Raw genomic sequence first — 22,532 nt, 5'->3', positions numbered from 1 at the left:
ATAATAATAATAATAATAATAATAATAATAATAATAATAATAATAATAATAATAATAATAATAATCAGCCTTCTTATCACTATTAAAACAATAACTTGTAGGCCACAACGGGGTCCTAAAATTTGTTTAAATATTGTTTAAATATATATATATATATATATATAAACATAAAACAATTTTAATTTGACCTTTATTTTACCAGGTCAATTTTTGAGACTGATTTTAATAACATTCCATTTTATGGAATGGCTTAAAAACCCGAAAACATGTTTTTGCTTAAAGGACAGCTTAACCTGAACTGACTGGTGTCCATGGGGACAGGGTGAAGACCACACCAACATGTTTGGTACCACAAAACATAAAAAACAGCAGGAAGAGTCGAGGTCACTTCCTGTTTTTGTACCCTATTTTCCAGTGAGTGTACGATCCAGTTTCCTCTGCCCTGAGCGGATGATGAAGAAAACAGCGGCTCACTCACACTCGGAGGAGCTGGGTGCCCGGCGAACGCTGACAGACTCGACTGACTCAGCAATGACTCAACTAAACCGTGAGCCTGAAAAAGCAAAAGCCATGAAAAAAAAAATCTGCTGCTCACACAGGAAGTGCACTTCAAGGCATTTACGGACAAGATCGAAATAACTTTAACAAATACATACTACTACTAATGCATAATAACAATAATCAGTCCGTATGCTCAGTGCAATATGAGAGCAGGCGCTGAAGTAAGTAGAAAACACTAAGTAGTATATAGTTGGTAAATGACAAATATTATATATTAATATTAATATATATATATTAATTATATGTTAAAGAGAAGCTTAATTGGTTATGTGATACCTCTTTTGAGGTTCCCATTGTTTTATAAAATGTCTGTTTGATAAAGAAGTTAAACATCATCTGCGCCCTTTTTTTTTATCCTTTGACGATCCTTCCGATTACTGGTAAGAAAGTCCCAGCACAATAATTTCAACACACCTGAGCAATCTCCAATAATTATTGCAAAAAACCCAAAATTCCTAATCCATCCTAGACCAAGGTGTACTTCATTATGTTTGACAGCAGGCTGCATTATTGTCTCTCCGTGTCCAACCTCACAGTTCTGCTGACTCACTGTCAATAAGACCTGTTTACAGTTGCCACACATCACTGTTTACTATGACTCAAAAAGCAATTATTTAATCTATTATCTCACAGTCCAAAACAAGCAGGGAAAGGTTAAAGCCAACACACCCTGCAGTGGGTTCAAAGCCTGTGCAGCCAGAGCCGACAAGCAGCGGCGTTGCCACATCAGTGTGCTTTATTGGGTTTGTCAGGAATGAGGAAGTTGAGTGAGGCAGCGGCTTTACGGGAAGGCAGCCAGTGTGAAGGAGGCGGGGCTTGTGGGAATGTGTGTGGGTGGGGAACGTTATGACAAATATTTGTTGAGACAGACTAGATGAGCAGGACTGGAAGCAAAGAGCAAAGGTGGAAATGTTTAATTACACCGAGACGGAACAACGGCCCCGCTGCTCCTGCTGCTGCTGCTCCTTCCTTGAGAATCCACCCAACATTCTTAACTCACTGTCACTACTCTGTTCATACACGTAGGCTGTTTATGCAACCTGCAGCTTGTTGTGCAAGAACATTTCCCATCAACTTTTTCTGATTTTAAAGAGGGAATAATTATCCCTCTGGAACGGAACCAGTTTGCACCTTTTAATTAAAAAGTCATAAAAATGCAAAGGATTATGATTTGGTACAATCCAAATACGCAAACAAAAAAATTGGGTGGAATTGAGTGGGATTCTTGTTAGACCCAAAAGGGCTTTGACTTCTGTTGCGTTCAAATGTAGCATTCACCCTCCAGCGGGAGTAGTTTTGCGAACCCTGGGTTCACCTCCTGGGCAAGATCGATTCCTGGTTCGGGCAGTTGGTACCTTTGTGTTGCTGTGTCTTGGTGAAAGAAAACCATGACCTTTTCCTTTAAATAACAGCAGCAGCAGCAGCTCGGTCACTCAGTCAGATAATAGGAATGTGGAGAACTCTTCCACCCTCCCACCCCACAGGCATCTCATGAAAACCTCAAACAAGTCCTCACAGAGCGAGCTGAATTACAGGGGAGCGATGACCTTCACTGAATATAAACACAAATACATTCAAGATAAATACGGGGTTTTTCCTCACTCCTCCTGTTAAAACGAAACCTTCAGAGGATCGGAGCATCCACAGCTGTGTTTCTTCTAAATTGATCTTCGACCGGTTTACGGTAAACTCCTCATCTGTCTGACTGTCCAAACTGGATTAGGAATTTGAAACTGGTTGACCTGCCCCAGCAGCCGCTCCCTCCGTGTCGGGTCTAACCTGTCAAACCCTGGACCTACAAGCATGACAGAAATGATGATGATCATGATGGCAGACTTTTAATTTTTGTTTCGCTTTATCATCTGATCCGTCAAAGCAGGTTCTAGTTGTCAGAACATTGAGTTACTGTTGAGTAATAATTAGAGTAACAAGGTTTCCGAAACAAAAGTCATTCACACACGACGCAGCAAGTTCACAGTAAGACAACTCAAAGGACGCAGGGCTGCTGTTAACTACAGAGTAAACGTACAGTTGGAGTTAAGCAACACACCGTTTTTTCTTGCAACCCTGTTGCCGTTTGACACGAGGTTGACACACACATTGAGCCACACAGACATATGGTATCAAAATGAGCCGCCATTGATGAGTCCCAGTTGACTCGTGTGATGTGTTTATGGTAAACAGTGTTGTCTACTACTCAAATGGACAAACGCTAGTAATTATTATTTCAGGAGCAAAAAGCGAAACACAAATACGAAGGGATTCTTGGACAGAGTTGTGCTGTTGTTATGTGGGTATCGCTATGTTTTTTAATGGTGCATTAACAATTCTTTAAATCTAGTCCAGGGGTCACCAGCGCATGTTCTATAAATAAAACTAGTCAACAAGAGGGTCCAACATTTGTACTGTTACTGAGCTTTTTGGAGCAGTTACACTTGCAATAATATTCATATGGGCGCAATGACGATGGCAAGAAGAGTGTCAGCACGTCGCACCCACTAAATAAAAAAAAAAGAAAGTTGCAGGTGTCCACGTTGTAACGTGATATTTACACAAAAATATTTTTTTTTTACTTAATTACGTTGTAACGTGATATTTACACAAAAAAACATTTTTTTACTTAATTAAATAAATAAATGCTTTTTTCCGACCACTGCCTGTAACACGGCTGGTTACACGTTAGCTCTTTCCTGCTTCGGCGCCCCGACCATAGTTGGAATGCACAGGGGAGACTTAGTGATCTGCTCCAGGGCCGAAGCTAACATTAGCTCCGGGGCTAACTCCCTTCACTTTGTGCTTGTCTGCAGCGTTTTAGCAGCTCCTGTATAACCAACTCACGCTTCAACATGACAGGGCGACAACTGCTGTAAACTTTCGCTCTCGCGCACGTCCCATTCACAGACAGACATACGCTAATGGTATAACACACAATAGCCTATCAGAAAAGTCATTGATCACTAGCGCTATGAACTTCGTTAGCCTGTAAAAATCCATAAATTAGCCGCATCAACGTTTAAGCCCCAGGGTTCAAATCGTGTGAAAAAAGTAGCGGCTTATACACCGGAAATTACGGTATTATTACATTGTTCGGGAAGTCTCTATCAAACAAATAGCTCTTCGTATTACTAAGTACCCTTCAAGTACCTCTCAGTTTTATAAAGATCGTTGACCCCTGTTCTTGTCCATTGCTTACCGTCTCTGAATATGCATCAAAAAAACAACCATAGCACGACTGATCCAATACCTTAGCCCAAATGTTCAACTTAAGTTTGTGCAGCACGTTGTAAACAGGGACATTGTCGCCTCAGCAACGGCAGACCACGGCAAGATGGAGGAGAAAATAAGGTATCGGTATCGGCAAATACTTCAAGATGCACTATCGGCATCGGACATTAAAGGTTATATCAAGCCATCTTGAGTAAATGTATTAGACCTTTGAGGGACATGTGACTAACATGTAGACGTGAAAGTCTAAGGGCGTATAGAGTAGAGTGACTTTTGGTAACTCTGCACCAGTGCTGACTTCAGAGCTTCCTCACCCCCTTCCCTCCTCCTCCTCCTCCTCCTCCTCACACACAGACCATCGACTCTGCTCAGGGAGCCATCCATGAGAGAAAGTCAGGGTCACCCCTTGGCTCAGACCAGTAACTCCCACTGTCCTGGAAACCCACCAGGCATCTTGGAGACAAACACTGATCGGCCGAGCTGGACCACAATCAGTTCCCACTACACTCCCACAGTCTCCACCCAGGCCTGGGAAAATACTCAAGAGAGAACCTTTTACCAATGGGCAAACAGAAGAGGCTGTTCGAGTGTCTTCAGTGTGAAACGCTCCCACTGCTCCCAGCTGGGAGCTTCTGACTCATTCTCTGGTTTAACGGCCTTGTCTGTTCTTTCTCAGTGGGAGACAAGAGGAACGTTATTGCTCATTTTCTAGTTAAATTCCTATTAGTTGACTTGGAATGGTTCCAAGTGATACCGCTAACAAAAGCACAGACTTCTTGGTGGGCGGTTGCGGTTGACGGGTCACAAGGTGACGGGGTTTCGGAGCAGGAGGTACGAACAGATTCTAGTCCAGTGTTTTCCAACGTTTTTAAAGCCACTCCAGATATTTGACATCAGAAAAATTCCATGGCACACCAACAAACAACAAAATGTCACAAAAAGTACTAGTTGTGAAATATATTGATCTTCTAGCTTCAATTAACTTCAGTTTGAAATCACGGCATGTTTAGTCGAACACAATGCTGATGTACTCACAGGAATTAAAGAAAGACAATAGATCTTCAACAGCTCTCAGTCTCTTTTTGTGGGAGAGTATTTCATTGTACTGCCTGTCACTGCTGACAAAAACAACTACAGTGGAACCTCGAGATACGAGCATAATCCGTTCTAGGACTCAGCTTGTAACCCGATGTGCTCGTATGTCGAATCCAATAAGAAATACCAGGAAAAAAAAATCAGTTTCTGTGATATAAAATAAAATATGGTTTTAATTATGAGTTCTTACCTTCGAGACAGATGAAACAGTAGCGGCTAATGGCGGCTTGTATGGAAGAGGAGGAGGAGGGAGGGAAGAGAGTTGGCCCGTACGTAGACACTTGATTCCGTAACGTACCTTACACGTACACTACGTAACTTACATAAACTTAACTTCACTTGAGTTACGCATTTTCTTTAACCTTTTTATTTATTTTTATTTTTTGCTTTGTATTCTTTCCTTAGCAGGCACCACGCTGAAGAAAAATAAACAAATAAAAACAACTAAGCAACAAATGTCAAATCAGCTTTTGTATAGTACAAAATTATATATATACATATATTAACTCAAACGATGCAGAGTATATTTAAGATAATATTTAAATGAAGTTCTAAAACAAAATTGACATACACCAGGAACTACAAACAAGAACTACGGAACCTGGCATGGAGTACTACTGCATGGAGTACTACTGCATGGAGTACTACTACCCAGACCACACCACATGGTCAAAGAACAATGATCCCACCAAGACAGCATGACAGAGAGGTATATATACCCAGGTCACCAGGTGACACCAGTGAGACTAATGAACAGAGATACAGATGAGTGTGATCACATTGATTAACTCCCCCTACAGGACGAAAGGGAGACTGACAGATCTAACACAGTGCCTGCATGGTCCTTGAAGGCAACTTCCATGGTAGAACTTCAGTACTTGGCCGCGAAACTCCAACACAAACAAATATTTTAATCAGTTCTAATGTTGTTTAACATTAATATCCTCCCTGGAAAAATATCCAGTTATAAGAAAACCTGGATAAAAAGTATATCTTTATGCTTTTACAAATTGAACATGATCCAAATCCTGTACACTCTTCACTCCCCCGTGCTCAGGCTTGTTCGTTAAATAAAGGCGCAGCTCTGTCGTGGATGAATAGTTCACATTCTGTGGGAACCGACTCTAACATTGAGCAAGTGAGTTCCAAGGAAAACCCACCCTCTTCATCTCTTACGTTATACGCTGAATCATTCACAATGTTCAAATCAAGTTCACGGCACTTGTGCCTCTACAACCGTTAAAAACAAAGCTTTTCTTTGCTCTATACTTCATAGGAGACCATGCAATTTGTCACTTAAAAGGAAAGGAAATAATAAAAAAAAGAAGAAATAACAAACAACATGACAACCCAAAACACTGAAACAAACTTAGAAAGTTAGACACACAAAGACCAAAAATAAGACAGAAAAAGTCTACACATTGTTGAACACAAATTAAAACGTAGCCAAACATATAACAACCGCGAAAGGTTATCAAAACATCACAGATAATTCACTGAAGGACAACCAAAGGTTAGCCATACATGGCCTAAGTGAATAAATATACACTTAATCTAATCATGTAATTTCGGTTGTATAAAAATTAAGTTAATTGGAGCCCAAAATCCATAAAATCACAACTATTGGAATGTTGTGAGAGCTCATTGCCTTGTGTAAATACATGATCAAATCACTCAGGTATGACGGAGTAGGGCCAGGCAGGGCACGACAAAAAAAGTTTAATCTCCATTCTACAAATATTTCAATTCAGAGTTAGACTTAAAACTTAGCTAACCTGAGGTTACAGGCGTAGACGGCTGGGGGAACCCCCACGGTGCAGTGCTCATTCTCTCACCATCACTCTTCCAAGAAACACATACACATTAATTAGTGTCATGACCTTGTCTGCTCGTTCTCCACTAGTTTGTCTCCTTGACTCCTTGTCACTGTCCCTCACCTTACAGGTTCTTTCTACTGTAACTGTACTGTGTACACTTCGGCAGCGTGTCTGACTGTCTTTGCTGAGGCAGATGTCAGCACTACGTCTGGAGATTGTCACTGTTAAAAGGGAGTTTTTTTTTTCTCCCAACTGTTGCCAAAATGAAAACTGACATGTGAACACATTTGGTTTTCAATAACAGTTGTGAAACGTATTCTGCTTTACTTTAACATTAGTTAAAGTAAACTTTAGTATAATATTGGACCTTTAGCTACATTGATCATTTGCTGTTTTCTGTGCTAACAGTCCTCGGGACAACCCGTGTATGTTCCCGACTAAAGGGCACTGCTTTCACAACCATTTGGTTACGTTCTATGTGCTACACATAAATCCTATACACCTTTTCACCCACGCTGTTAGAAAAAAATACATAGGAGTGGTTGATAGTAAGTGGTGTGGCTTGTGGGTCAACCAAGTTCCTGACAAGTATTACCCAACGTCCTCTGTTTCTGTAACAGCTGGACTTTCCTAATAACAAGAACAACTTACAGGAAAAGGTCAGAGATGAGCCAATCGTCTGTGGTCTGTGAATCGACTTTAGACACAGAGCAGAGCCAACAGCTAACATCTCACCCTGCTGTTCCACACTGTAGTGAAACCAGCAGTGAATAAATGACTGTGAGTCTTTTTTTTTCTGAAGCTTTAACACATTAGTGTTTGTGTTGTGGCACTGGTGCATGTGTTTGGACCTGTACCAAACTAGTTACAACTCCCAACCTGTTCTAAACCAAAACAAAAGAAGCATTTTGGCAACGTTTCGGCCGAAAAAAACTAACAAAAACAAACAAACAGTAAGAGGCTGGTGTCAGATGTGGTGACGCTTCTCAGAATGAAAGAGGAAGTGACTGTTGGTGTTTTTCACAGAAACACTACCTGTGGTGGCAATGAAGCGACACATCTTCACAGAAACTATACCCAGTGCAAGTAACTGCAAAAAAAAAAAAAGTTTGTATGCAAAGATCTATGTCTATACACTATTTTTTTTTATTTTGTTGCCATAATTACTTCATTTCAGTTTTTTTGGTTGTATGTTTGTTTTTTTATAAACTATAAGCAAATGTTATTATCAGTAGGTATTTACGAAATAGGTAACTTATGTTGTGTTGTGATCACTTTGGCTAACAAATTCAAATACTTCAAATTCAAATGCAGCAGTGGCAGCTGTCATAGATAACACGTTTTTTTTTTACATTCTTTTTTAGGTATCGGTATGTCATGGGTTTATAGTTTCATTCTTAGTTTTGTTTCATTTTGCTATGGTAACTTTTAGCTGTTTTATTTTCTGACCAGGTTTTAGGCTTACTTAAACATTAGATAATCACGGCGCCAAATATTATAACAAGACAGCTGTCCCTAACCTAACTTTTTTGTACCAAGGACCAGTCAGCTGGATGGATTCTTTCTGAATGAAGTAACTAAGTAAAACTAAATAACATTTTTTCCAGTGTCCCACTGCAGCCTGGTACCAAATGACCTACAGACCAGCAGCGGACCCCGGACCAGGGGTTGGGAAAACTCTGATGTAAGGTTTTAAGTATTCTTTTAGCCAGTTATGAGCAGACTTTTTTTTTTTATTTCCAACTTTTGACACAAGAACATGACAAAAACTCCAAAAATCTGTTAAAAAATATTTATTGAAATTGTATAAAAATATTTCCTAACAATCTACAATTTAATTCAAATGGACGATAAAAAGACAAAACAAAAACACAACACAGACACAATCTGAGTTGGCATCAAGCAACCAACAATTTCCTCATTCTTACACGCACACACGGTGAATCCTCTCAGTCAACAGCAGACAACAGTGTAACAAACCAGTTACCATCAGTAGATGCTCATCAATTACATATATTAAGATGGAAGTGGCTTCAGGACTACACAATTACATTAACAGACAGACCTACTCTTTTTAATCCATCATTTCAATCCATAATAAATATGGTCAGAGAAAATTATTCTTTAAATAATCTGTGCCTTTAAGCAACTGCGGAATGAAAAAATACTAAATACAAATATCCAGGGGGGAAAAAAATAATCTCATAAATAAATAAATAGTTTCTGTGACCATAAACATAGCCCATTAGGTGTGTAAGAGAAGTAGACAGAGTGGTTACATTAAAAATAATAAACTCTTATTTCCCACCTTCACTTTCTTAAATTAACACCTGTTGTTGCGAGGCAAAAAAGAAAAAAAAAATAAATAAAAAAAATAAGAGGTGAACGACGGAGAGAATGTCACGTGTAGGTGTTGTTGCTGTGTGTTTTCAAATTTGCGTTGTGGTGTACGTCAATCATATGTGGGTGTTAGTGAGGTTAGTCTACGCCTGGTGTTTGTAAACAGTACAGACACGTGACAAAGAAGATGAGGAAGCAGAAGGGCGGAGGTTGTGCTATTGGTGTAGTAAAGAGATCATAGAGTGTGAGGTAAGTCCAGTGTTTTTCCTCGTTATGACAGGTTGTAGTCCCGGTCATGAGGTCGTGAAGTTGCTAAAAAGAAGAAGTAGTGACTCTTTGCGGCTGGCACCTTTTTGTCTAATGGTCTTCTGGGAAACATTGCCCAGAACTGTTTAGGTTTATTATTTTTTTTAAATCAATATCATGGCATCAATGCTTCCTTTTTCTGATGAACACTGACGCAAATGATGGTTAATGATCGTAATTTAACTTAAAACCAAATTCATTTTTAACTTAGGTTGAAAAGTGACAGCCCCGCTGAGTGAGAGTGACAGACTTTACAGATCTGTGCCCAATAGAGGGAAAAAAACCCCAGCAGAAAATGGTAAAGCCTTTTGCAGAATACGGAGCATAAAAGGCTTTAGTGTAAAGAAACCTGTTTATGCTTTCACAATTTCAAGTATTTTCGTGGTCTTGTCCCCCAACAGTCTCACAGAAGGCACTTTTAAAGTAAAAAAACAAGCCCTCTCTTCGCGAACATCCTTATTAGGCAAATGTCCCGATCTCTATCTGAGGCAGCTTTCCACACACACAGAGAGCAAATCTGAATGGTAAAGTTTTGCAATCTGGAACCCAAGAAAAGCTGATCAGGACATTCCTACCTCTGTACTAGACAGACAAGGCAGCAGAGTACACCGCCGCAGGTAGTTACATAACCTTGCCATTCAACGGTGCAAGGTTCAGGGCAGTGCTGGGCTCTAAACTTGCTCGTGCATGCCTGTCAATGGAGGAGGATGTTCCAACTCTGGCTGGTGTGAGTCTACAGATATCACAGTCAATCAGTAGGCAGTCGGGGGACGGGGCAGCAAGCGAATGGGCCCTGCAGATACCGTCCTGATCTCTGCCACGTCCTGTGGCCCCGGAACAGCAGGCGCTGTGTGCTCCGCTTCAAGTCTCTCTCAAGAGTCTTTCTGCAGTTCTCTTAGTGCGGTTCAGTTTGACCTCGATCAAACTGCTGGCCTTCAGCTTCATCGAGCCACTGCTACGGGTGTGGGTGTAAAGGCTGTGGACTCATGGCTGATGCTGTGGAGTCTTATCTCGGTGCCGCTCTTCTCCTGCTGTGCCGTCGACGGAAGCGCAGAGGAGAGCGTGTGCTGCATCCAAGAGTGGTTGATTATGTCCTCAAAGGACGGCCGATCAGCCGGCCTCAGGGACAGACACCACTTAATGAGCTGCTGACACTCTGCAGAAGACAAAACCAGATTCAGTTAAAAATAATAAAAAAAAAAACCAACCTCTTTTTATTGTCTGTTGAAGTTTAAATGTCTGTTTACCTGTAGAGATTCTTCTGCGAAACAGAACCTGTCCTCTGACAATCTCCTCATCGTGTTCAAACGGGATGTCCCCACACACCATGTCGTACAGCAGGACACCGAGAGACCACACAGTAGCTGAGCGACCGTGATAACGATGGTACCTGATCCATTCCGGTGGGCTGTACACTCTGGTGCCTGTTTAAAAACATTTGAGATTGAAATATGTTACTAAAAATTATCTTGCTGTTTTGCTACCCTTACTCTCATTTGAAACATTTAATATTTTATGAAGTTATTTTCCTTCAAACTTACATAGCTATGTTATGTGTGTATTTATTACTTTACTGTAGTAAGAGCCATAATGTCAGTAAAGCAACATTAACAGCAATGTCTCTAAGGTAATTATCAAGTCTCAGGTGCAAAGGAGCGTGACAGCAGGGTGTGTATGTGTGTGTGAGAGAGCGAGAGAGATAATGTGTGCGTGCGTGGGAGGGGTAAGGCAAACATGTGACTTTGTTTACAAACTTTGAGTTGTAAAAATTTCATTATCAACCAGCGAGGGGCGCCAAAGCGAAGCTAATGCCCCTCAGTGTCTATGACTAGGTGGCCCTGTGACGCATGTAAGAGTTTATGTCGCAGCAGAGACTCACCGTCAAAGTCAGTGTAGATGGTGTCCTTCAGGAGGGCACCTGAACCGAAATCGATGAGCTTCATTTCTCCAGTGCGGAGGTCAATGAGGATATTCTCGTCCTTGATATCTCTGTGCACCACTCCGCAGCTGTGGCAGTGTCTAACAGCTTCCAGAACCTGGCGGAAGAAGCTCTGGGCCAGTTCTTCGGGCAGGGCTCCTCGTTCTGTGATGAAGTCAAATAGGTCCTTGACGTGTTCAGGACGCTCCATCACAATGATGAAACTGTCTGGTCGTTCGAACCAATCCAGCATCTTGATAACACCACGGAAGCCAGTGCTGACCTTTTTCAGGAGGAGGATTTCCATGGGGACTCTTGACCCATTAGGCTGCATGCATGAAGGTCAAATATTAGTTGTTGTAACTTAAGCATCATCAAGATCATTGAACCTCGTGACTGTGAACTACTTAATATAAAACTGTCTAGAGATTTTTAATCTAATGATATTTCCTTTAACTACAACCATAAAAATGCACATTAATCATATCTTACCAGCTCTCCCCACTCAGAGACTCTGTCCTTGGCCACATGTTTAACGGCAACCTAAAGCAAACGAGGCAGAAAGTCAAACTACAACACTACAGAGCAGTGAAATGTGTGGAAAAAAGGAAAGAATTAGTTAAAAATACTAACCGGAGCTCCATCAGATATCCTTGTACCAGAGTAGACAGTGCCAAATCCACCGCTTCCCAACACCGCCCCGACCTGATACAGTTTCTCAAATGGCTCCTTTTCCTTAACTGTAAATAAACAACGTAAAAAATTGTAAATAAAAAACAAATCAGCAAAAGATAATTGCCCTGCAAACGCAAAGGGACATTCTATATATAGCAGCACAACATAGATAGCGCCTTGTGATAATTCAGTTTGTATAGTATATATTCGCGTAAAATGCGATTAAACCATAAAAAAGCATTTCTTTGATTTGTTTTGTATGTTTTTAGAATAAAATTATTTATATTGGTGACACCAATAGACCACTGCCAGCCAATCATAACGACTCCGATACTGCGTAGCAGTGTTTACATTTGAAATGTCTGTATTACTAGTGATAAACGGAGCTTTTCTATTATTGTTGTTGTTTTAACCATATTTGTAATGGTCCTACTGTTGATTTCGATTAAAAGACAGTAATTTCTTGAATATTTACTAAGGTTCTATTTTTTTAATAAACGTAATTCCACTGACCCTATAAACTAAACGTATAATTACATTAACTGTATCATCTAAGGTCCTGATTATAGCAACTAGAAACATATAATTGTATGTTTGGCTTTTTAAAATAGTCGTCAGAGTAATAATAGAGCAGGAGTTTCCCCTGTAATAGTGGAACAGCTGCGGCCATTTCTGCCATGCCTGTCCTCCATGATGACACCAGCACAATAACAGAGCACGATAAGGAGAAGAAGAGCGGCTGACCTGGATGAACCTGGAGCTGGATCTTCACCGGCATGTCCGACATGTGGGCCAGAGAATTCAGCTTGGAAAGCAACATCCCTCTCCAAAATACAAGTGTAGTTTTCCGATAAGTTTAGAAGAAACAGTTGAGTGCCGTTAATTCAGCTGAGCTTAATTCCACGATGCGTGTACAAAAACGCGGTAGGAATCCTTTCACCAGCGCCGGAAGGGGCTGAATGGGAAAAACCTTCTTGCTATCCAAAAATAAGTCCAATGTAGCCGAATATTTAGCGCGAAGGTTATACAAATTATACCTAACAAAATAATATTAAAATACGCAGTTAACGAAGACCGTTGTGTCGGTACCGCGACGTCCTCTTACACCGGCTCAGTGGGAAACACAAGGCGGGAGGAGGGGGTGGAGGCACATTTTGTAGGTAGTAGAAGGCGGGACCAAGCGGCTCTGGGTTACCGCCCATTTCCGCTCGCTTAGCCAATAAAGACACGACTGTTCAAAATTACACGTCAATAGTTGAATTAAAAAAAAACAACAACCTCCCTCACGTTCACGCACACAGACTCACACAATAATAGACGACTCCCCCCCCCCCTGCCTCGTGACTGAGCCAGACGTGGCGGGAATTGAAAAAAAAACGCGCCAAGACAGAAGGGGGGGACCGCAAAAAAGTTTTTTGGAAATACAAGTTCAAAGCTTAGTCGTTCAGTGTTTCTCTCTGTGTCTGTGTCCCTGTGTCTTATAACTGCTTCACTGGAAAGTGACTCATGGAATAAACTTGCTGAACTTTCCGCCCAACCTGACTTAAGAACTACATTAAATTTTGCTAAACCTTATCTATTAAAATACATACATGGGTTTCATATGTTTTTATACATTTTACTATGTGGTAAATTTGTGAAAGAGTCAAATGTTTAATTATATTGTTCTTTTAGATATTCTTTGTTAACTAGTAAAACTCAGACAGTTTTAAAGTTTTATCCTGTCCAAAACCACATCTAATTTCTAGTATGGGTCAATTGAATTTTGCTCATTTGAATTTGCACTAATATTTAAAGGCACGTGATAATTGCTAGGACAATTCCTGCTTACTTTCATTATCTCTGTTATTGTCTTCTACTCTCTCCAGTATTTTCGTATTAGTAGGCCTATAAAGACTTTTGTTTGTTTATTTATGTGTTTGTTCCAGCAGGAGAGGGCAATTCGAGAGCACCAGCATGGCATCATCACTTTCATTTTCATCATCAACCTCTCAATTATTGTAACTTCTCCTCACCTCTGCTGTTCACCTAATCATTTCCACATTAAACACACAGTGGAGAGTAGCCTTATTAGCGTCTCTGTCTGAGACAAAAGGACCCTCACCCACTCTTTACTTCTTCTCTTCCCCCCCACCACGCTCTCTCTCTATTACTCTCTGTGTCTCTCTCTCAGGGCGAAAGGCCGCATTCCATTCATTCTTTCAAATTGGGTGGCCGCTCCGCAGCTCCGCACGTTCTGCAGCCCTTCACAGGATGTGGGAAAATGCAGATAAAAGGACTTCATTTACTCTCCTCCTCCTACTACTTTTCTTTTTCTCCACCCTCTTTTTCCCGCGCTCCTCATGGTTTAAAGGACTTTGTGTCCCTTCCTGAAGTTCAGTTTTGTTTTCCCTTGAAATGTCAAAGGTTGTAAAACACACGTTTCAAGGCCATTTGGCCCGAGCCGCTGCTAATATTTAATCCTTATATAGACTTCATATTATTTAATACATACATTTGTACATAATACATACTGGGCAGCAAACAGCCATTCTTAGATTATGATAAAGTATTAAAATATTAACATAGTATATTTAAATATATAACACAACATGAATTAATGTACGTTATCTGTCGGTATGGAAGTCAAATTTACAGCAAGGACAATCAGATAGTAAATGAATAAAATATTGGAGTGCATCCATTATTAACATAATGCAGTGGGGTGCAGCTTGCACCTGATCGGGCTTGTGGTCTTTCAAATTCCTATTTATTTGTTTACTATTCATTTATTTATTCCCAAGATTGGTGGATCTGCATTTTTGTGCTCCACTGTTATTTTATTTTTATTCAGTTTAATGATCTATAAGTATATTAATACATTTTATTTATATCACACCTTTTACAGACACAAAGTGCTTTGCAAAAATAGTACAGGTAAAATATATAAAACATGGCTTGAGGACAAATTGAAACATGAGACAATCCATTCCTGATCAACTTAATTAAATGTATGTATGTAAAAAAAACATAGCATAAAAACAATGCATTCCACAGTCTGGGTGTTAATGCTTGAGAGGTGCAATCACTTTGCTTGAAGAGCTGCGGCAAACGTTCCTTGTCTTTTGTAGCATTAGATTTCTCTCTGTTTTTGATTTCTTATTCTGTGGCTTATTTCATTTAAAAACTCAAATATTCTTCCAAAAGATAAACATGATCAGTTTTGCAAAAGAGAGTTCCGCAAACCCCGCAGCACAGGCTTTAACATCATTTGTTGGAATGAAAGCAGAGACAGAAAGAGATCAGATGAACGAGGAGTGTTCGGCCCCAGGGCAAATTCCTATAATACCACTGGCGTGTTTGAAGATGGTATGCAAATCAAGTCTCGACCGAACCGCACAATAAATGTTTATGGTCTGGAGTTAACATATAAAGAAGATAAGAGCGCTGTAAACACAAACGTCAACTGTTTATGTTTTCGTTTAGTTTTTCAATTTTAGGTGATGCTATAAAAACATATCACCATAATAGCTGAAAAAGTGTTTCGATGTATTTCTTTGCCTACCGTATGTTTCCAAACTGGTAGAATGAATCAAATACAGAAACAGGATGGACAGCGATGGACATCTTAATGGAAAAACTGACACTGTTTTTTTGGTCCCATCTGCTCAAAGGATGTTATTTTCCACAGCTTTTTGTCACTCAAAACTATATTTACAATATTTAATATTTTTATTGTGAAACCTGGAACTGAGTCAAAAACGTGTACTTCAGATTGATGTGCACAACAGGGAATGTTTGAAACAAACCAGCCAATACAGTGACCGGTCCGTGCTGCATCAGGACCATTGGAGAAGTGCAAGAATCTAAGGAGAGTCACAGAGTGACGGTGACCATTGCACTTTGATATGACACCAGTGAGCACATCTCGGTGGAGCTCCAAACATATCTCTATTTTGCATGGTCAGCTTGCTTTAAATGACACACTGCTCCCCTCCTGCTGCCGCTGCCACACACGTATGCGCACACACACACACCATCTGGGGGAGGGACGGATAATTATTCGCACCATTCACTTTAGGGTCAGCTGCTCTGTCCAGTCACAGCAAGTCTCACCTGCTTCTGCCCTGGAGAGGTGACTAGGAGCAGGGTGACTAGAGGGTGGCGCGGTAGAGGGTTTGCTCAAATGTTCACAAGGGTACACTGGGATTCTTGAGGACGCTAGCCACCAAAACGTCCATGAGGTTATGTGAGGAGATCAACATTTTACGAGCCATCATTCAAAGTATTCAATGACATACCAATAGGTAAAAAGCCTTGGCGAGATTCTACAAGACTACCGGAGTGAAATGTGAGCTCCAAGTTATTTTGCTCAGCTTGCTTTTGGTCCACCTGCTTAGCCAAGTCTCTACGAGTCTCACTTTCTTGACCATCAGTGGGCTGTTAGGACTAGGACATAATTTGTGCATCTGTATGTCTGAAACGTAGCATTAACTGCGTATTGCTTTTTTTTATTTTTTGGGCCTACACTGCTTTACTTAATGGAACTCGGGGTGAAAGTGTCGGGTTTCCTACTCCCATATTCGAGGGGCATCAACGACCTAGCCTAGTCGTCCATTTGCTAATCTTTATGTAAACTAAGGGTTAGGGCGTGTCCTTAGCTCATACAGCCACACTTCACAAAACCCAATCTACTACTTCAGTGAAGGTGTGGAAGAATCCACAGGACAGTTGAGCTCTGCAGGGATTCTCTTGCATGAAGCCACAGTGAGAAGAAAACGTCTCAGCGTGTTACACATGGAAAAATGGAAAGGTCAGGAGGTTTAGGGGAAGCTCGAGTTTGCAACATCTCTTGAAGTCCAGCGTTGCACAAAAAGGAAACCAAATGGAACATGTACTGCTGCGAGTGCTCCATGTGTTCTGTCACAGTCTGTTCTATAATCCTCCCAGCTTACCTGAAATGAAATGTTGAGATGTTCAGTTCTGAAACTCAACCGCTAAATAAGCAACATTGTGTCCCTCAGTACATGGAAATACGTATGTCATCGGCGGAAAAGTTTATGTTACTGAAGATTTCATTTCATTTTTCAAATCCTGATACATGCCATTTTAAATCACCTAAACAAAGATTATTGTAATTTTATTCTAATACAATGTACACTACAGTAAGATATCTTAACAATAATTTTATTCTAATACAATGTACACTAGAGTAAGATATCTCCATTCTTATCACTAAGTCTCCCTGTTAGACAAAATTGTGTAACGGCAAAGCAAACGTTCGGTCGGCACTCTTAATCACTTGTTGTGATATAATATCTACTTGAAATTGTTAGCATTTTACGAACAAGACAGCCAGTACGCCATCAGCATTTGTAACCTTTGGTTTTCTAAAATGTTTCTCGGTGTGCGTTGGGGTGTGAGCTTGAACACTTCGCAAACTTTACATTCCAGGTTTTCTACCTCTGGTTGACAGTCCCCTTTTGCAACAGGTGGTTTCACAAACATTACATTGTATGTGATTTTGGCAGAACTATGTCCTGTTAATTGTGCAGCACCTTTTATTCACACAGTCAGAGCTTCTGTGTGCGTAAAAAAGAGAAAAAAGAGGGACATTTGTTGTTGTGAAACCCCCACTGGGCAGGTTTCTATTTAACTGGAAACAGGAAGTTTCTTAAAAAAAGTCATTATGTAAGTTTATTCCTCTGCCACAATGACATTTTTTCCCCGTGGCCTCTAAAGTTTCGGTGTGCAATACGAGGTCTGACAAGAGTACACAAAACAATGAGTAGTGTGTGTGTTTGTTATGGTTATGGCTATAGTGACACTTTACAGTAGGCTTCATTATTAAATCCCTTTTCTTCAACTGGAATATCTCTAACTGCTATACAGTATAAAACTAACTTGCCTTTGCTTCAGAATAACACTGAAACTCCTTTACTTCTTTCAAATAATAAATAAATAAATAAATGAAATGAAATAATAAAACCTGAAAGTGAATTAAAACGAACGATTTAAAGATGAATTTTCCAATTATCAGATCACATTTTTATGAAGGCACTGCAGATAAACCATACGTCCATCAGGACCCGTCTGCACTTAACGCCATCTTATGGCAGTAACACGGCGGTGATGAGCTTCGGTATGACGGTGAAAATACTGGAAAAGAGAAGAAACAAAACACAGATAACGTAGAAGATCGCCTGCATTCGTCAGAATGAAGCTTTTATGTGAGAAAAGCGATTCTTTTTACACGGGCGTAATAAAAGAAGCTATTAAACCATCATCTTCTGCAGCACTCCTGTTCAATCACTTTAAGTACACTCCACTGCCACTGTGTGTGTGTGTGTGTCTGTGTGTGACTGGCAGGGCGACCTACAGAAATGGAATGGGGCCAGGTGCCTCACATACGAATGCGTTTTGATAGTAAGTGACAGTGATTACCCCTGTAATTAGAGGAGGGTCGTAATACTGCCCTGGAGCTTGGCAGGGGGCGCCGCCCTGCTCCACTCACGCAAACACTTAAGGCTGGTGTCAGCAGGGTGTTGATTGGTTGCCAGACCTAACTGGGTTGCTGGATAATTGGTAGTCATGTTAAATTAAAGTAAAATCTAAACTTGGTTTAAGGAAATTCGTTAAAAATAAACCCTCCTTGAGGCTACATTTGACACACCAACATACCGGAGGACTTCGAGTTGTGCCGTAATGTTTCGAGATTCTACATTTGACACACCAACATACCGGAGCACTTCGAGTTGTGCAGTAATGTTTCGAGGTCGCCTTCTCCCATAAATCCATTAAGAAATCTTGTTTCATCAGTAAAATACCCTTTTGCATGTGAACTAGTTGGTGAGCGGCGTCTTTGTTTACATTCGCTTCTTGTACTCCATACATTGGATTGTGCTAGTTTTCACACATCATTGTTGCTCCCGAGCGTCTCTTCGGATATTTGTTTGACCTAGATTATAATGTTAGCACTGTGTTAGCGTAGGTGACCGACATATGTACTGATGTGCTGCACCGTAGGAATGGAATTCCAAGGTGGGTCTCGGAGCCCCTGTACTAAAGCATGTCAGAACATGGCTCTAAGTTCTCCAGAGCCCGGACAAGTTTACTCACATATCTGTGTCATGCTTTATTTGATAAATTTGCATAACATGGTGACCAAGACATTAAATGCATGCACTATGTAGAACTGAACTTTTAACTCTCTGCAAATAAGTGAAAAAGGAGTAGTATAATCCTTGGCCCATATGTTCTAGCTGAAAACAGAGTCCTGTCCTTCCTGCTGGTTCTGCTCAGGTGTAAGTGGATCATAGATTGTCATCGTTGCCTTCTTTTGTCAGGACATTGTTGGGCGACGCACGAGGAAATGGAAGGATTTACGGTAACAACACCTGATAAACTCATCCGCCAAGGGAATGCAACGACACACGACAGGTGTTTGTGAACACTTTGCGAACGTAACCGTAACAAAGGGCTCGCACTGAAAGGCAAGTGAATTAAAACCGCATTGCAGGGTCCGTTGACCCAAGCATGAAAGACCATTGTGTCTCCTCCCTCCGTAAGCAAGAACCAGATGTTTGTTTATGGTTTTATGGAGCTGAAGGAAATGGGGTAAACAGTCAGTCGCCTCAGGTCGAAAACCAGTGTTTTGAATTCCAGCGTCTACAGCTGGTTCTTACCTCCACTCCACTGGCCTCACTGCAGCCAACGTTGTGGTGTGGTTCCCAGCTGACCAAGGAAACCATAAACAATGTGACACTCCTTTCTTTTGTCCTTTAAATACTGGAAAAGAAAATGCTGAAATTTACTATTTTCTTAGTTTTATTTAAGTTAGCATTTGGCATTTCGCTGCCTTTATAACTTTTTGGTGACTATTTTGAGAAATGATGGTTCATTTTTGATTTTTTTTTTATATTTATATGACTATTTTCATGTCTTTTACTCTATTTTGACTTAACATAATTTGCTGTATATTTTCGAACTTATAAATAAAGGTAGCTTGATCAACTTCAATTGCAGTAGTAGGCTAACATTTTTTATTTTTGTCTACTTTTCTTTTGCTGAGTTGCGCTCCGTTTTTTCAAAATGTCTTATATTCAGAAAGCTGTATTCTTTGTATTGCTCTCACTGCTATACTCAAACACTCAGACACAAATAAACACAAACACTGAAACTCTATCTCCTGTGCCTCCAAATTAGCCAGGAAGGTCTTTTTCACTCTGACCAAACAAGGAAGTTGTCATCTTGTGTGTGTGTGTGTGAGAATTCCCGTTTTAGGAGAGCTGCTGCTGCTGCTGCTGCCGCCAGAGGAATTATTTTTAGAAAAGCGGGAATAGCAGGGTGGGGGGTACACCTCTGGGCAGTGTGGTCTGACCTCTTCTCAGGTATCCTTCCACCTCCATTCCTCCGCAGGTCGTCAGAGGTCAGCCGCCAGCAGGACTATGAGAAAAGTCTCCGTTGAACTTCAAAGACCATTCTATGTGGGAAAACTCCACAGAGAGACTCGCTGAGGTCACCAGAGGTCAACTTTCATGTACGCACAGGCCTGGTTGGGGGTCAGAGGCCACTGGCATACCTGTCTAGCGCCACTCGCACTCTGCTTCCAAGAAATTACCCACCCCACTTGTCTCAATTAGGGGTGTTGCTCTGGAAAAGGCACTGATTGCAAAGCTTATTTATGGCTTTTGTTGTGATGGCAGAACGTGGGGGAGTGGGGGGGGGCTGTGAAGTTGGTTTTAGTAATAGGTATGATGTCAGCTAGAGACATGGGTTCGACTGGTGGGGGGTGTTCCAACATGCAGGAAGTAACACATCCTCCCCCCCCCCCCATCCTCCTTCATAGGATGCTGTTGACAGAAGGGATTTGCACAATATCCTCTTTAAAAAGAGTGTCCAGGAATTTAGCACGTTGAATTCCATAAGGACCCTGTAACCCTGAGCACATTCTGATGCCATTACTAAAGTGAAGTATATTTGTTTAGGATGGATATATGGATATATATGCCACGGCTTTAACACATAAAAAAAATAAATAAAAAAAACAAAGAAAATGAATAACAGGACAGCTGTGGTTCAACAACAATCACGATTTTCCATGGCTTTAATTAATCGCTATTAATCATTAATCAAGATGAAACTACATTCCTAAATTTGTCATTTTCATTCTGCATGTTGCTGCAACCAAAAAGAACAATAACAGTGGGTTGACTTGGTGTTTCACGATCTTGATTAATTCTGATTAATCCACAGCCATCCTTTCTTTAATCATACAATAAAAACTGTAATTGTTTGACTAATCTTCGTCTTCGTCTTTTGGATGTTCCCTTCAAAGGTCAACACGGCGGACCATCTGCCTGCATCTCACTTTTACACCATCAATCTCCACCTGCCTCCTCCACTGTCTCTGAACCATACATCATAGCATATCTCACTACTGTCCTCTAATCCTTACCTTTTAGCGTTGCTGCTATTGCTCTGTCAAAGTCACCCCAACATTTTGGACGTGTTTCGTGAACCTTTGACATGTCCATGTTTATGAAGTATATGGTCATTTCTTAAAGGGCCATATCGTGAAATCCACCTCTGTGGGATGAGTTATCTTATTGGGTCAGGTTTACGTGATGGCTTCCATTCCATTATTTGTGTCCATGTAAACATGAAATTCCAGCGAACTTCAGTGGGAATGTGCTCAACCGGGAACCTCCGCCACCCTTCCGAATTCAACTTCCCATGAAGAGCTGAGAAATAACAGTGGCGGGGGGGGGGTTGTTGTTGGCTTTCTGTTAGGTGGAGGACTGGCGGAGGTGGAGGTGGTAGGGGTGGGGGTGTACACATTCATCCATGTGGGAAACACACAGCAGTGACATATTAAACTGCCCTTCCACAAACAGCCCAGTGACAGTGTTGCCCGTCAGTGCTCAGGAATGTGGCAGCCTGTGCTGTCAGTGCTGGGATTATTTCAAACTTCCCACAGGGATAAAACTCTCAGCTATTTTTTCCCTCCTCCTCCCTGTCCTTTCTTCATGTTTGGTAAATCAGCTGATCGCTTTCCTTTAGGGCTCTGAGCGGAGAGGCCAGTTGTTCACGTGAGAAACAACATGAGGGACAGGTTACAGAGATGGCGAGTATAAATAGCCGCCACACAAATAAACAATTCTCCTCAGTTAAACTGTGAAACCAAAGGACGGAGCAAAAACATCCCCATGACTGGGCTGTAAACAGCCCATTTATTTTCACTCTCACTGCTGTACTTTTACTTTTAGTTTTTGTCTCTTTAGTTCCAGTATCATCACATGGAACTAAATCCTTATGGCACAGGGTTGGAAGTGAGATAAAGGCTGATGAAGAAAGACCAAAAAACAGGTGTGCATTAAAGTCTTCACTTTAAGCAAAGGTGGATATAAACTCACAAAGTAACAAATCAGAGTCTGTGTCACAACGTTTGTGTCATGTTCCCAGAGTTTCGAGTTCTGGTCCAAGTCTCTGGAGAAACCTCAGATGGAAGTCGTATTTTTGAAAGAACGGACTTCTTTTGGTCAGGAGTTGAGTCAGAAGGGTTATGATTCAGGGTCTGTGTGTCACAGTGACATTTAGTTATTGGCTGCTACATC

General features: G+C 40.9%; 1 protein-coding gene across 1 annotated transcript; it reads right to left on the bottom strand.

The window, feature by feature from the left end:
- Positions 1–8,475: 8,475 nt before the first annotated feature.
- pim1 (Pim-1 proto-oncogene, serine/threonine kinase) lies at positions 8,476–13,074 on the bottom strand. The gene is made up of 6 exons (XM_008318124.2): positions 12,682–13,074; positions 11,896–12,002; positions 11,755–11,805; positions 11,224–11,590; positions 10,592–10,768; positions 8,476–10,500 (listed from the first exon to the last, which is right to left on the bottom strand). Exons 1-6 carry the CDS (start codon positions 12,755–12,757, stop codon positions 10,286–10,288), a joined length of 993 nt encoding a protein of 330 aa, XP_008316346.1. The 5' UTR covers positions 12,758–13,074; the 3' UTR covers positions 8,476–10,285.
- Between the last annotated feature and the right edge of the window lie 9,458 nt (positions 13,075–22,532).

Source organism: Cynoglossus semilaevis, chromosome 10 (assembly GCF_000523025.1).
Source record: "Cynoglossus semilaevis isolate Cse_v1.0 chromosome 10, Cse_v1.0, whole genome shotgun sequence".
NCBI lineage: Eukaryota > Metazoa > Chordata > Actinopteri > Pleuronectiformes > Cynoglossidae > Cynoglossus > Cynoglossus semilaevis.
The sequence above is the reverse complement of the archived record's forward strand: the minus strand, read 5'-3'. Positions and strand labels throughout refer to the sequence as shown.

Coding starts and splice junctions, on each gene's coding strand:
- pim1 (XM_008318124.2), bottom strand. CDS start 12,757: ATGTTGCTTTCCAAGCTGAATTCTCTGGCCCACATGTCGGACATGCCG. Junction 11,806..11,895: donor GGATATCTGATGGAGCTCCG/GTTAGTATTTTT, acceptor CGTTTGCTTTAG/GTTGCCGTTAAACATGTGGC. Junction 10,501..10,591: donor TCGCAGAAGAATCTCTACAG/GTAAACAGACAT, acceptor TGTCTTCTGCAG/AGTGTCAGCAGCTCATTAAG.